This window comes from Columba livia, chromosome 1, assembly GCF_036013475.1.
Source record: "Columba livia isolate bColLiv1 breed racing homer chromosome 1, bColLiv1.pat.W.v2, whole genome shotgun sequence".
In the NCBI taxonomy this organism is placed as follows: domain Eukaryota; kingdom Metazoa; phylum Chordata; class Aves; order Columbiformes; family Columbidae; genus Columba; species Columba livia.
Window position 1 is genome coordinate 33,130,304 of NC_088602.1, and position 12,231 is coordinate 33,142,534.

A 12,231-nucleotide genomic window follows, 5' to 3' on the forward strand; every position below is an offset into this window, starting at 1 on the left:
TCAGAGTGGTCAGAAATTTCGCAGAGCTCTGTAAAAGAATCTAAATGTTTTGACAGGACAATGCAAGGATCAAAAGGCAAGTGAGGGAATAAGGGATTTGTATCAAGCTTTGTTGAAGAATTGTATGATAATATATATGGTTTCTCAGCAGTGCTAAAATTGTAGTCATAATAGGTAAGTATATAACAACTGAAGAAAAGGACATGATTTATTTATTTATTTATTTTTATGAACAGATTTCCTGAATTACTGTCTGATGTCCCCTGTTCATTCCTTCCTCACAACTGCAGTAAACCTACATTTCTGCCAGGTCCAGAACACACCTTAGGAGTCCATCCCCATTTCCCTCCTGCTTTTCCTTCCAGCAGAGGCTGGGCAGAGGGATTAAAAGCGAATCTTTCAGCCTGTCCCCCCCAAAGTGATCCCATGCAGATATCTTGTCTTTCCTCCACTCAGACACCAATTTTCATAAAGCCTGCAAAAATTTGCTATCTCTGAGGCTTTCTGCCCCACTGTCAAATACAGCTGGACGAGGTCATTAAAAATTAACAGGGAGACTTGACAGAGAGAAACCAATACAACCATTTTCTTTTCTTCAACCAGACTAAGGAAGCAAAAAATAATTCCTGGGGTTCTTTTTTGGTGAAAAATGCTGAGAAAGGATAAGGAAAAGGTCAGAAAATATCCAGGATACAAAACAATATTGAAGAATGGCAAACTGATATCATGTCTCCAGCTGAAGTACTATATTCAGCTTCTGCCATTAGAATAAAAAAAGGATTAAATAAACAGATTGTATGCTGAGATCAGCAATTAAATTATAACAATTGTGGGATTTGGGGTTAAATTTCCTCAACTTGGAGTCCAGAGGAACATGAGTGGTTGCAAGACAAGTCTGTGGCCATAAACCGGGGCTCAGTGTGGAGCAGGAGACACTTGGGACACGGTTCCTCTTCTTCATAACCCAACAGTGCTCAAGTAAAACCTGCGTTCTCGGCAGCGCATATGGAACATTCACAAATTATGACCCCAAAAAAATGCAGTTTAGTACAATGAATCAAACAACTCAGGGGACTTAGATGCAAAAAAAAAAAAAGAAGCTGAGCAAACTTGCCCCTGCGGCAGGAGGAGCCAGGCTGCCCTGAGGCTATGGGTCCCACCACGAAGCACCCAGCCCTTGGCTGATGCTCCCTGGCTGTTGCTGGGCACCTCTGAGGGGGAGTGTGTGTGTGAGGGGGCAGCTGGTGCTGCTCACCCTCCTCTCCCCTCTCCTCCCCTCTCTGCCCTTCCCGCCTTCCCCTCCCGGCCACCACGGGCCTGGGAGCGAAAGGAGGTTACATCGTCGTTTCAGAGCGCCTGGCTCTGCTCTCTTCTCCATTCCCTGCCTTTGGAGGCACTTTTTAGCAGGGCCTCTGTTGCGACAGAACAAGGGGTAATGGTTTTAAACTAAAGGAGGGGGCATTCAGGCTAGATATGAGGAAGAAATTTTTTACAGTGAGGGTGGTAAAACACTGGCACATATTGCCCAGAGAGGTGGTAAACAACCCATCCCTGGAGACATTCCAGGCCAGAGGAGCTCTGAGCAACCTGATCTAGTTGAAGATGTCTGTGCTCTTTGCAGGGGGTTGGACTAGATGATCTCTGAATGTCCCTTCCAATCCAAACTATTCACAGAATCACAGAATGTTAGGGATTGGAAGGGACCTCGAAAAATCACCTAGTCCAATCCCCCTGCCAGAGCAGGAATACCCAGGTGAGGTTACACAGGAATGTGTCCAGGCAGGTTTTGAATGTCTCCAGGGAAGGAGACTCCACAACCTCCCTGGGCAGCCTGCTCCAGTGCTCTGGCACACTCACTGTGGAGAAGTGTCTTCTCAAATTTAAATGGAACCTCCTGTGTTCCAGTTTATACCCATTGTCCCTTGTCTTATCATTGGTTATCACTGAGAAGAGCCTGGCTCCATCCTCGTGCCCCAGCCAGCTCCCTCAACACCTGTGGTTGCACACCATCTGGACCCAAGGATTTATGGATGTCCAGATTGCTTAACTGGTCCCTAAACCAGCCCTCATCAACTAAGGCAGACTCCTCCATTGTCCTGACTTCCTTCAGGGCCTCAGGGGTACAGGGCTCCTCAGGACAGCCTCCAGCAGTGTAGACAGAGACAAAGAAGGCATTCAGTAACTTTGCCTTCTTTGTATCTCCTGTCACCAGGGCATCCACCTCATTCATCAGTGGGCCTACACTACATTGCCTCTAGTGTTAGTTTTATCTGCCATATTCTGTGATTCTATGAGGGTTTGGGACTATGTGCCACAGGGACAGGCCTGTTTGGTGTTGAGGGGTGTGTGGTGCTTGGGTGGGATAGAGGCGAAAAGTGAGGGGTGTGAGGACAGCCAGTGCAACAGCCCTACACATAAAGTGTTAGATAAAATGTTAGATATGGTTTCCTAGTCAAGGCTGCCAACCTTCAGGCACAGTTTGTGGATCGTCTGTATGCTGTTTAATATATTGGGCCTGAGGATGCACCTGTGCCAGGCTCATTGCATTTTCTTGAGAATTTGATGTCACTCTACGTAACAATACAGATTTTCTTCATTAACTTATACTATCTGAAGAGATACAAAAATCATACTAAATATTTTCTAATCACTGGGGGTGGATATTTACAGTGACGTTAAGGATAGTTTAATAATTAATATAGTAAATAGTTGCAGTATTGTAACTACAATAATGTTAATATTCAGGCTAAATATGAGGGCATACTCTCATGCATTTAAGATGCTCTTCAAGTGTTTTTAAGGGCTATGACTGTTCAAACACTGAGGATCTGACCTGTGGAGAAGCCAGAAGAACATTGCAATACTTTATTTTATAAAACTCTGCAGGAAAGGGTTCTAGTTCTTGATCATTTGCTTTGAGTCTCCACTCATCAGTAACCTGTTCTTATTAATAAAGAATGAATCAAATGAAATAATTCATGGATCTGGAATCCCACAGGAAAGGCCTTAATATTGTTCTCTTTCATTAACAGTCTTGAATTAAATAGAATGGTAATTTGTAAAAAATAACCTTTTTTTTTTCGTTGTCCTTACAGTTCTGCGCTTCTGCCTAAGATGGCCAAGCAAAATTCTCCATCACTAATTGAAGTTGTAAAACAAGTTGCAGAGCAGCAACATTCGCAAGCATCAGAGATGGAAAAAAACAAAACAGTTCTTTTCCATTTGCAGGTAATAAACTTGGTTTTGAGTAGTTCAATTCATTTAGTTTTTTCATTAGATGAGGAAGTATTCCTATGAGCAAGAGAAGCTGAGGGTACTTAATTTTTTTTTTCTGAGTGTTTGCATTTAAGTGTAAGGCAGCTATTCTGTTGTTGTGTGTGTTTCACTTAGGCTTAGCCAAAATTGTGTATGAGTATTGTTATTTGTAAGGCTGCAACATAGCTATGACTTCTTTAGAGCAGGTTATAGGAGAAGCTTTTATTTATTTATTATTTGGAAAACAAAACAAAACAACCCCTCCAAAGCACTGAGACAGCAAAACCACAAAAACTCAGTGCATACTTACAGCTCTTTGAATGTTGTATGGTGATTTCCTATGAAATTAATGGAAAAAAAGGATTTAAAAAGCGTCCTCTGGGGCAGATTTTCAACAGACTCTAACTTTTTCTTAGCATCTTTTTGATACAAAATATTTTTTTGCTCTGTCTTTTAAGTGGGTGTCCTAAATGGTCATTAAATACTGGTTTTATTTAGTAATATTTTGTAGAACACTAGATACATGTGGTGTCCATGAAGAAAGTGTAACTATTTCTGTTCTAATCTCTCACCGGTTTTATTAAGCTTTACATTATTATTTAACATTTGAAATCAAATTTCTGTTGAGAGTCTTACATTTAAGTCTGAGGAAGGACACAAAAGCATTCAGCCATTTTTGAGCATGAGAGAATGCAAATGGAAATAGTTCCAATTATAATATCTGTGAGTAGCCCTACACTTGATATCGCTGAGGTTTGAAATTTTGCACAAAGATAAGTTCTCTGAAGGTGCAGTGAAAATTTTTATTGCTTAGGAATGTCAATTTACTGGCCATGTCTTGCAATAAGCTTTCTCCTAATGATAAACTGTCCATAATATAGTATGATGATGTTGCAACAATTTGTTACCAAGCAATTTAAACAAGGGTATCTGGTTTTTGTTAAAAAAAAAAGGCAAAACACTGAGCTTTAGAGCCCTGGATAATTGAGTTAGCTCATTTATTTTCTCCCTCTTCCACACTTTTTTCCTTTTTCTTTCAAAAAAACCCAAACAGTAGGAAATTTCATACAAACATTAATGTTAGCAGAACAGCAAAGGTAAATAATTAGAAACTTAAAAGGCTGCAGAGCTGCTTTTTCATCTTTACACCTCTTCGCATGTGTACGTGTCACAGAAGACATGTAAAACTAATTTTCTTTCCAAAATTGAAGATCTTTGCCATTAAGATCTTTTGCTTTCCTATCTTCAGTTAATGGTGACTGGCACTGATACAAATCCTGCTAAAACTGAAGCCCAAGATTTTAAATTAAAAGTTACGCAGAAACCTTTTGTTCTTAACAGTTATTAATGTCTTTATCTGTTCAAGACAATGAGTAAGAGATTTCATAGCACTCATAATGCTTCAATTAGGGAAAAGATAATAGGTAAAATAAATCGTGATGTTTATTCTCTCACTTAATGTGCTGCTGTTGGCTGTTACTTCTGGTGGGATTCATCACAGCTAGCTTACATCACCTGCAAGTCAGATGTTAAGCCTGTGTTAGTCATCTAAGCTCTGTTGTTAGTCAGCAAAGAAAGAGAAACATTTCTGAGGCAGCAATTCAGCCCTCCCATCTTAGACTTCTTATAATGGGTTGAAGAGCTACTTCCTGGAGTTGTTCACCTCTCATCAGTGAGAAGAGGTAGAGGCCTTTTTAGCATATTCTTAGGAGGTTAAAATATTAATAACTTGGATTAATCCTACTGTTACATACTACCACGATGAAGACATGATTAAAAACTACCGTAGAACAAGTCTGCTTAAGCTCCCTCACCCCAAGCCCCCATGTATCTATTTCTATGTATCTATAAGTGATTTCTGGCATCATTAATTATTTTTAGTCTGATTCGGGCTTAACCCAATATAGGCTTTAAACAAATATTGGGATTTGGTTTGATCTGTCGTGTCCGATGTATCTTGCAAATAAGAGGTATTAAAGTAATTTCAAGGGTACTTTATTTCATATTTTAGGTTCCATCTAAGGAGAGAGGTCTAAGATAGTATTCTTGCAATGTGCCTCTAAAGTGATGATTTTAGGAAACAGAACCCTAATTGTCTTCCATTGAAACCACATTCAACAAGTGAAAAAGATGACTGTTGCATAAATATAAATTACAATGTTTAACTAGATATCTAGTATCCTCTGAAAAATATTCTTAAGCAAACACTGAAATATTTTACAGGCAAAGTTTCAGGAACTAGAAAAAGAAATGGATTCTATTCTGTTAGAAACAAAGACAACAGATAGGGAAATATATCTGCAAGATGATGCCATAGAAGTGACAAAATATCACTGTGAAAATCTGGAGGCACAAGTCAGAGATCTATATTCTGAAAATTTAAAGCTAAGGCATGATGCAGAAACAATACAAGAAGAGTTTGAGATGACATTTGCAAGAAATAATGAATATCGGGAAAAAATAAAGGCTCATAAGCATCTCATTTGGGAGATGGAAAGTAAAATGCCAGTTATGATTGAGCTTGCTAAAAAGAAAGCTGTTGTTGAAGAATTAAAGACAAAGAAAGAGGAGTTAATGCATGATCTCCAGAATCCAGAAGGATCTGTTATAAAACAGGTGCAGGTACTATATTTCTTCTTTGATTCTTTTCCTGTTATGAGAAGTGTTTCTGTCAGTTTAACTAACCTGCTTGTTTTGTCTGTTTATGGTTCATGGGGGACCGATGATGGGAAATATAGATAACTTACTGCGTTAATTGAAGTAATTTTGACTTCATTATGCAGTAAAAAAATATCATCAGCTGTTGTTATCTGTGTATTATTGTAAAAGTCAGGTTCATTCTATGGGATTGAATGAACTCAGCTATGAGAAAAATTGCAGAGCTGTAAATCAAACTGCCTCATTGCCAAACAATTTGTGGTCTTCTTTCGGTCATGGATGAACTTACACGGACACTTTTCAGAATGCTGTGGAACATTGCTATGTTGTTATATTTTTCATGTAAAAGTACAACATTCTTTTAACTTTGCTGTCAGGTAACTCACCAAACTGAGTTCAAATTCCTGTATTATTGTAGCTGTTGGCATATTTCAGACCAAGAATATATGGTCTTAAGTACCTAAAGGCATTATATAAATTATTCTAATTATTAATTTTAATTACAATTATTAAATTATTTTCCATTAAAATATTACTCATAATTTTAATATAAAATTGTTTATGATAAGCCTTTATCTTATCTCTATTAATTGAGACTGTTCAAACATGAAATTATTAATAAGTTTAAAAGATGTACTGTGCAACTTTTTAAAGAGACGATTTCTGTATCTTGACTTAAATCTGCAGGAAGAAACTACACTTTTAAAAAGAGAAATCACAAGATTAAAAGAGTGCATCAATAAAAAAACAGATTTGCTGGAAGAAGAGAAAAAAATGCATGCTAAACTTAGAAAAGAAATTGAGGTGAGTAATTTACATAAAATATAATTACAGTTCTCCTGACAGAATGTAGGTAGTGCAAATGAAGTTTGAAGTACCTTATACACCATTGCTGGCCATACATTATTCAACTATATACAGTAGCCAAGCTATCTTAAATTTTTTATACTGAATCTTCCAAATTTGTGATGACATTAAATTAAGGGTAACACAGCAGCTCCTAATTAGCTGCAAAGATAAAGTTCTGATAAACAGTCAAACCCTTCTCTTTTTAAATAATTGAAATATATTTTACAGTTTGTTCCTTACTAAAATACTTTCTATGCCTAGATAGTTTTAGTTTGGAAGTTTCATATTATTTATCTTGTTAGTTCAATTAAACACCATAAAATTTAATGAGCAAAAGTTGATAATATAAAGATAAGTGATCTGGGGTTATCTCTATTGTCCATTGTGAAATGTAGGAGGAAAAAATAATCATTTCTCATGTGACAGGGAAGAGTACAGAATTTTTAAACTGAAAAGAGAAACAAGGCCAATTCAGAATAGATCTATACTATTCAACATCTGAGAAAATATTATCAAGGCAGCAGGCTCCTAAGAATGTTCTCCAAAACTAAAGTGAAATTAGGCAACCTAAAAATAACAGTCTGTTCTGTTATCGGAATCAATTTAATTTAATAGTGAAGTTTAACCTGTTTTTCAGTTGATTGGACTATATGATCTTTTTGTCTCAGAAGAATGCATGATTAAAACCAGAATCTTTCAGGGTATCTTTCTATTAAGAGCTCTCTGGAAAACAATCAGATTTTTAATATAAAAACTGACAATGGACAGTGTCACCATTTAAGGCCAGGAGTGGCTGGAGAGCTGCCTGGCAGAAAGGGATCTGAGGATGTTGATTTACAGCCGTCTGAATACGAGCCAGCAGTGTGCCCAGGTGCTCAAAAAGGCCAACAGCATCCTGGCTTGTATCAGGAATAGTGTGGCAATGAAGATAGTGAGGGGTCTGGAGCACAAGTCTGATGAGGAGCAGCTGAGAGAACTGGGGCTGTTTAGCCTGGAGAAAAGGAGGCTGAGGGGAGACCTGATCACTGTCTACAACTACCTGAAAGGAGGTTGTAGAGTGAAGAGTCTTGGTCTCCTCCTGAGTAACAACTGATAGAACAAGAGGAAATGGCCTCAAGTTGTGCCAGGGGAGGTTTAGATTGGACATTAGGAAAGATTTGTTCACAGAAGGGGTTGTCAGGCATTGGAACAGGCTGCCCAGGGAAGTGGTGGAATCACCATCCCTGGAGGTGTTTAAAAGGTATTTAGATGAGGTGCTTAGGGACATGGTTTAGTGCTAGAGTTGCTATAGGACTTCTGGAACCTTGATTCTTGCTTTTAAGCATTCAACTAAGTCTACCCTTATATAGACGTATACTTAAATGCCTACAGAATTCCTGCTGAAGCCTTTTTAATGGCTAAGCTGGCACTCAGGCAGAATCGATTGACTTTCACAGCCCTGGTGCTCCCACTTTGCTTCAGTATTATTTTGAGTTTCCTACAAAGATTTCCTCAGCTTAACCTATTGTACAGGAATGTAAATCAGCATGCCTTTTTAAAGCAGCTGAATTTTGGAAAGTTAAAATTCATTGATGAAATGTCTTTCAGCAAGGACATTTTTTTGTTTGGTTGGTTGTGGGTTTTGTTTTTTTGTTTTGTTTTGTTTTTGTTTGTTTTGTTTTCTTTTCTTTTCCCAAGGAAAGGCAGTGATCTGATATTGCTAATTGATAAATTAATTCTTAACTGGGATGCTGCTTATCAGGCAAGGTACTGATGGACTTTAAAGGCAGCCTGCAGATGTCCTACTCTCTTTCTTGAGCACCAGCCCCACCACCCACCTCTTGAACAGCAGAGCCTGCTCCCAGCCTGGGACAGAGAAGTCAACAATAAATCAGGGTGGTTACCTGTGTGGAGACAAGGCTTCAGTCATAAAGAATAATTCAAGATATCCACAAATAATAGGAAACATGTTGTTATGTAAAAGTAATAGGAAAAAGCAAGCTCAAAAGATTGTCTATTCCCTTGTGCACTCTTTCCCCTACAGCAGCAGGTAGCTATATTATTCTTGACAGATGCTTGTCTGTCCTGTTCTAGAAGGACCCCAGTAGTGGAGATTTCACAAGTGCCCAGATACTTTTTTCTGATAGTTAACTTACAGATACACAAGGCCCAATAAAAAGAACAATGCTCCCCCTCCCCTCTGTCCACTAAGCGTATTAGTGCTCTGTGCCTTGGCAGGTGTACCAGGCAGTTCCCAATAATGATGCTAGAGACACAGTTCTAAGAAAAGCAGATAATGTTGATCACAGATGTTTCAGTGTCAAACAACACAATCTTAGTGATGTTCAGATCCTGCAAGCACTCCTTCAGTTTAGTAAATCTGACAGCATCCCACAAAAAGTTGTGAAGTATTGTAATGGAAAGGCAGGCAACATGAAGACAACCCATCACCAGCAAAAGAAAGTGGTGTAATTTATAAAACTTTAGTGAGGGAGGGAGTTAGTTATACATGAAATTTAGGTAGTGAGACTCACAGGAAGTCCCTGGCAATGCTGTAGTTCTGATGCAACTGTACACCAGCATGTGGATGTAAATACAGTATAATAATGTTTCTATAAACAGATGCAAGAATAATTACACACTACCACTCATATGCCATTCAAAGTAGGGTAAGTAAGCCCAAATTTTCATAAGTGAATACTTGTTATTTCCATTTTTATTATAATGAAGGTTTCATGCTTTTACACTTCAGAATGCAAATCTTCAGAGGGTTGTCTGCAGCAGCTATTATTCACATAAGGCAACAATGACAGCAAAATTGATGCAGCACTGCGTTGCCACGGTGTTGCCTTGTTAAGAAAAACATACTTTTTAAGTGCAGGGCAACAGGGAAGGTGCTACTACAGCCACCTAGGATGCATCATTTTTATTCTAATTTATACCCAAGACCACTTGTCAAAGAATGAAAATTTCTTCCTTTTCCACCTCTCTCTCTGGAGACTGAAGTCTTTAATGTACAAAGTGTTGCCATGGATATGAGGTGCTTGTTCTTTGGGTGAGATTTACTTTGTTAAATTTTAGATATCTACAGAGCAGACATCCACATTGAACTCATCACTTGAACTCTTAGTGAGACCAAGCTTTTCTTCCCTTAGTGGGAAAGTTAGGTGTGATTCATATTGTTCTAAAGCAGATAACTGAAATAAGTCAGATTAATTGCTTCCTAGATGTCTGTGTCTCTCCAGTATCCATAAAGTGAACATGGCATGACTTGGTCAAATGTCAGATTCTACACTTAGGCGAACAGAACCCTCATCTGTAAATACTCTTTTACTTGAAAGGAATTTTTAAGTGAATTGTGTTCTATTTTATTAGGTACAGAATAAAAGATATGATGCTATTCTGAAACGTTTGCATTGCCAGCTGAACAAACTCCATTCAAATAGAAGACAATGGCACTGGAACATTCAGCAGTTAGAGAAGAAGGCAGCAGAACTAAGGAAGTGTCTCGGAGTAATGGAGTTACAGAGTAGCATATAAAAATAAAATCAACTAACAAAGCTACAATACGGCTAACTTTTTCCAGACAGAGGAGCTGCTTGCTGCAAATAGTAAAGAAGCCCAGTAGTTACTCATTGTTTTCTTTCCTTTTAGTTTTTTTTTCTCCCTTTCATTCTGTGGCTTAAATAGCTTGTGTTTAATCTATAATGTTTTGGAATAACTTTGTGCCTTTGTTTGTTTGTTTGTTTGTTTTTTTCTGTAGCCAGAGGCTATTCAGGAAGAAAGTTATTAACATTTCCAGGTGTTTCCAAAATATATGCCTATTTTATCTAAAAAGTCATTTAAAGTCAACCAAATAAGATTAGAGGAGTTCCTTTTTATGTAACTAGATCTTTGAAGATTGAGATCTACATTGTTTTTCCTACAGATAAATTAATATCGGAGTATGTTTGCATTTTTGAGATACCAGAATTCCAGATCTTTTATCCACATCCCTTATTATTGCAATCTATTAAAGAACTCTGAAAGCTTCTATGGCCTGTATTTTGCTGTGTGGGAAATTCATATAGATGATGTTACAGCTTATTTGCCCTATATCTGCCAGGATGAGCCAGCATGGGGGACAAGGACAACATAGGCTATCCAGCTACAACAGGCTTAGGAAAAAGTACACTCAGAACTGGACTTCAAATATTCTGACTTCAACTAGTCTAATACATGTTAGCAAAGACAAATGAGCAGGTAAAAAGAGTACTACATCTGGACAGCTTTTAAAATTGAAAAACTCACCCTCTAGAAATAGAAATGCAATATAGATGATTGAATATAGAGGAATTTACTGTGTAGAGGATCTTAACTAACTAGTACTAACCATCTAAATTCTAAGTGCTTAATGTTTGGTAAGATGATTCTTACGATAAATGATGACCTGTTAAAATAGTAGTGAATAGCTGACATTTTTCTTTGCCTTCTTTTTATTCTGTGCTCAGCATTTGAAGAATTTACAGTACTTTCCCTAACACTTAAGGTAATAGTTCTGACTGGACATAACCTGTAACATTTATTTTTTCTATGAAAGTAGCATTTTATTTGAGGTGTTGACTTGAATAATTTAGATTTAATGTGAAGATTTAAGAAAATTGAGTATTTACTGTGCAAAATGTTAGACTGCGTATATATTGTTAGCTTAGGAAAGCAAAGTTTAAAATGCAATAAAATTTTTTGTGTTAGAACAATCATATGTTTCTGTATATTTATATTGCCCTTAATATGTTGTTTCAATTTATATAAAGTTATTTTAAGCAATATACTGACTGATAAAGGCTCTCTCTCAATGTTGTTAGACTCTCAAGATTGTTTGGCTTGGTCTTTTTCTTTTGCAATATTATCAGCCAGGGTACTTCCATTAAAACAATAAGGTAGAAATGCAAACCGCAATATCCTATGCTATAGTAACAGTAAGGTGATACAGATAATTTGCTGGTTTAAAACTTTTCTAACCTAATTTATTTTCAAAGAAGACAAAGAAAGACTCCTTAAAACTAACTGGTAATCTTAATTGCCTTTCTCTTCTGAAGTTACTTACACATTCATTGCTGACAAGTCCTGAAAGCACCAACGGAACATTGAGTCTTATCAAGTATTTAGTATGATACTGTAACATTACAAGTGTTTACCCCTACACACAGCAAAACACCTTGCATTTGGTTAATGTATAACTTCTAGAAAGGGATCCAGACTTGAAAAATTTGAGAATTTACTGTCTTATTGGTAGTGATTTAGTGATCAACTGCTCTTTATTTTGCATAATTTCTAATTCTAATTTATTCAGCCATCTAGTGAAATGAATGTACTTTATATCAGCTAGTTTATCTCCATAAAAATTCTTATGCAGTGTCTTCTTGCAGAATTAAAGAGATCAAGTCTTGTCTTGTTTTCTTCTTTAGTTTCCAGTTATTTCTGAACCAGAATGATCAGTGCATCAAGATA

The 12,231-nt window shown here is 37.3% G+C and overlaps 1 protein-coding gene across 1 annotated transcript; it reads left to right on the forward strand.

Annotated features, from left to right (window-relative positions):
- Positions 1-3,100: 3,100 nt before the first annotated feature.
- CCDC122 (coiled-coil domain containing 122) lies at positions 3,101-11,967 on the forward strand. The gene is made up of 4 exons (XM_065050190.1): positions 3,101-3,228; positions 5,479-5,877; positions 6,601-6,717; positions 10,117-11,967. The coding sequence occupies exons 1-4, from the start codon at positions 3,115-3,117 to the stop codon at positions 10,279-10,281; spliced, it is 795 nt and encodes a 264-aa protein (XP_064906262.1). The 5' UTR covers positions 3,101-3,114; the 3' UTR covers positions 10,282-11,967.
- The last annotated feature ends 264 nt before the right edge of the window (positions 11,968-12,231 follow it).

What these genes read in the sequence shown, in the direction of transcription:
- CCDC122 (XM_065050190.1), top strand. Translation starts at nt 3,115, where the DNA reads ATGGCCAAGCAAAATTCTCCATCACTAATTGAAGTTGTAAAACAAGTT. An exon ending in CTGTTATAAAACAGGTGCAG is followed by an intron (nt 5,878 to 6,600) that starts GTACTATATTTC and finishes TTAAATCTGCAG; the next exon opens with GAAGAAACTACACTTTTAAA. An exon ending in AACTTAGAAAAGAAATTGAG is followed by an intron (nt 6,718 to 10,116) that starts GTGAGTAATTTA and finishes CTATTTTATTAG; the next exon opens with GTACAGAATAAAAGATATGA.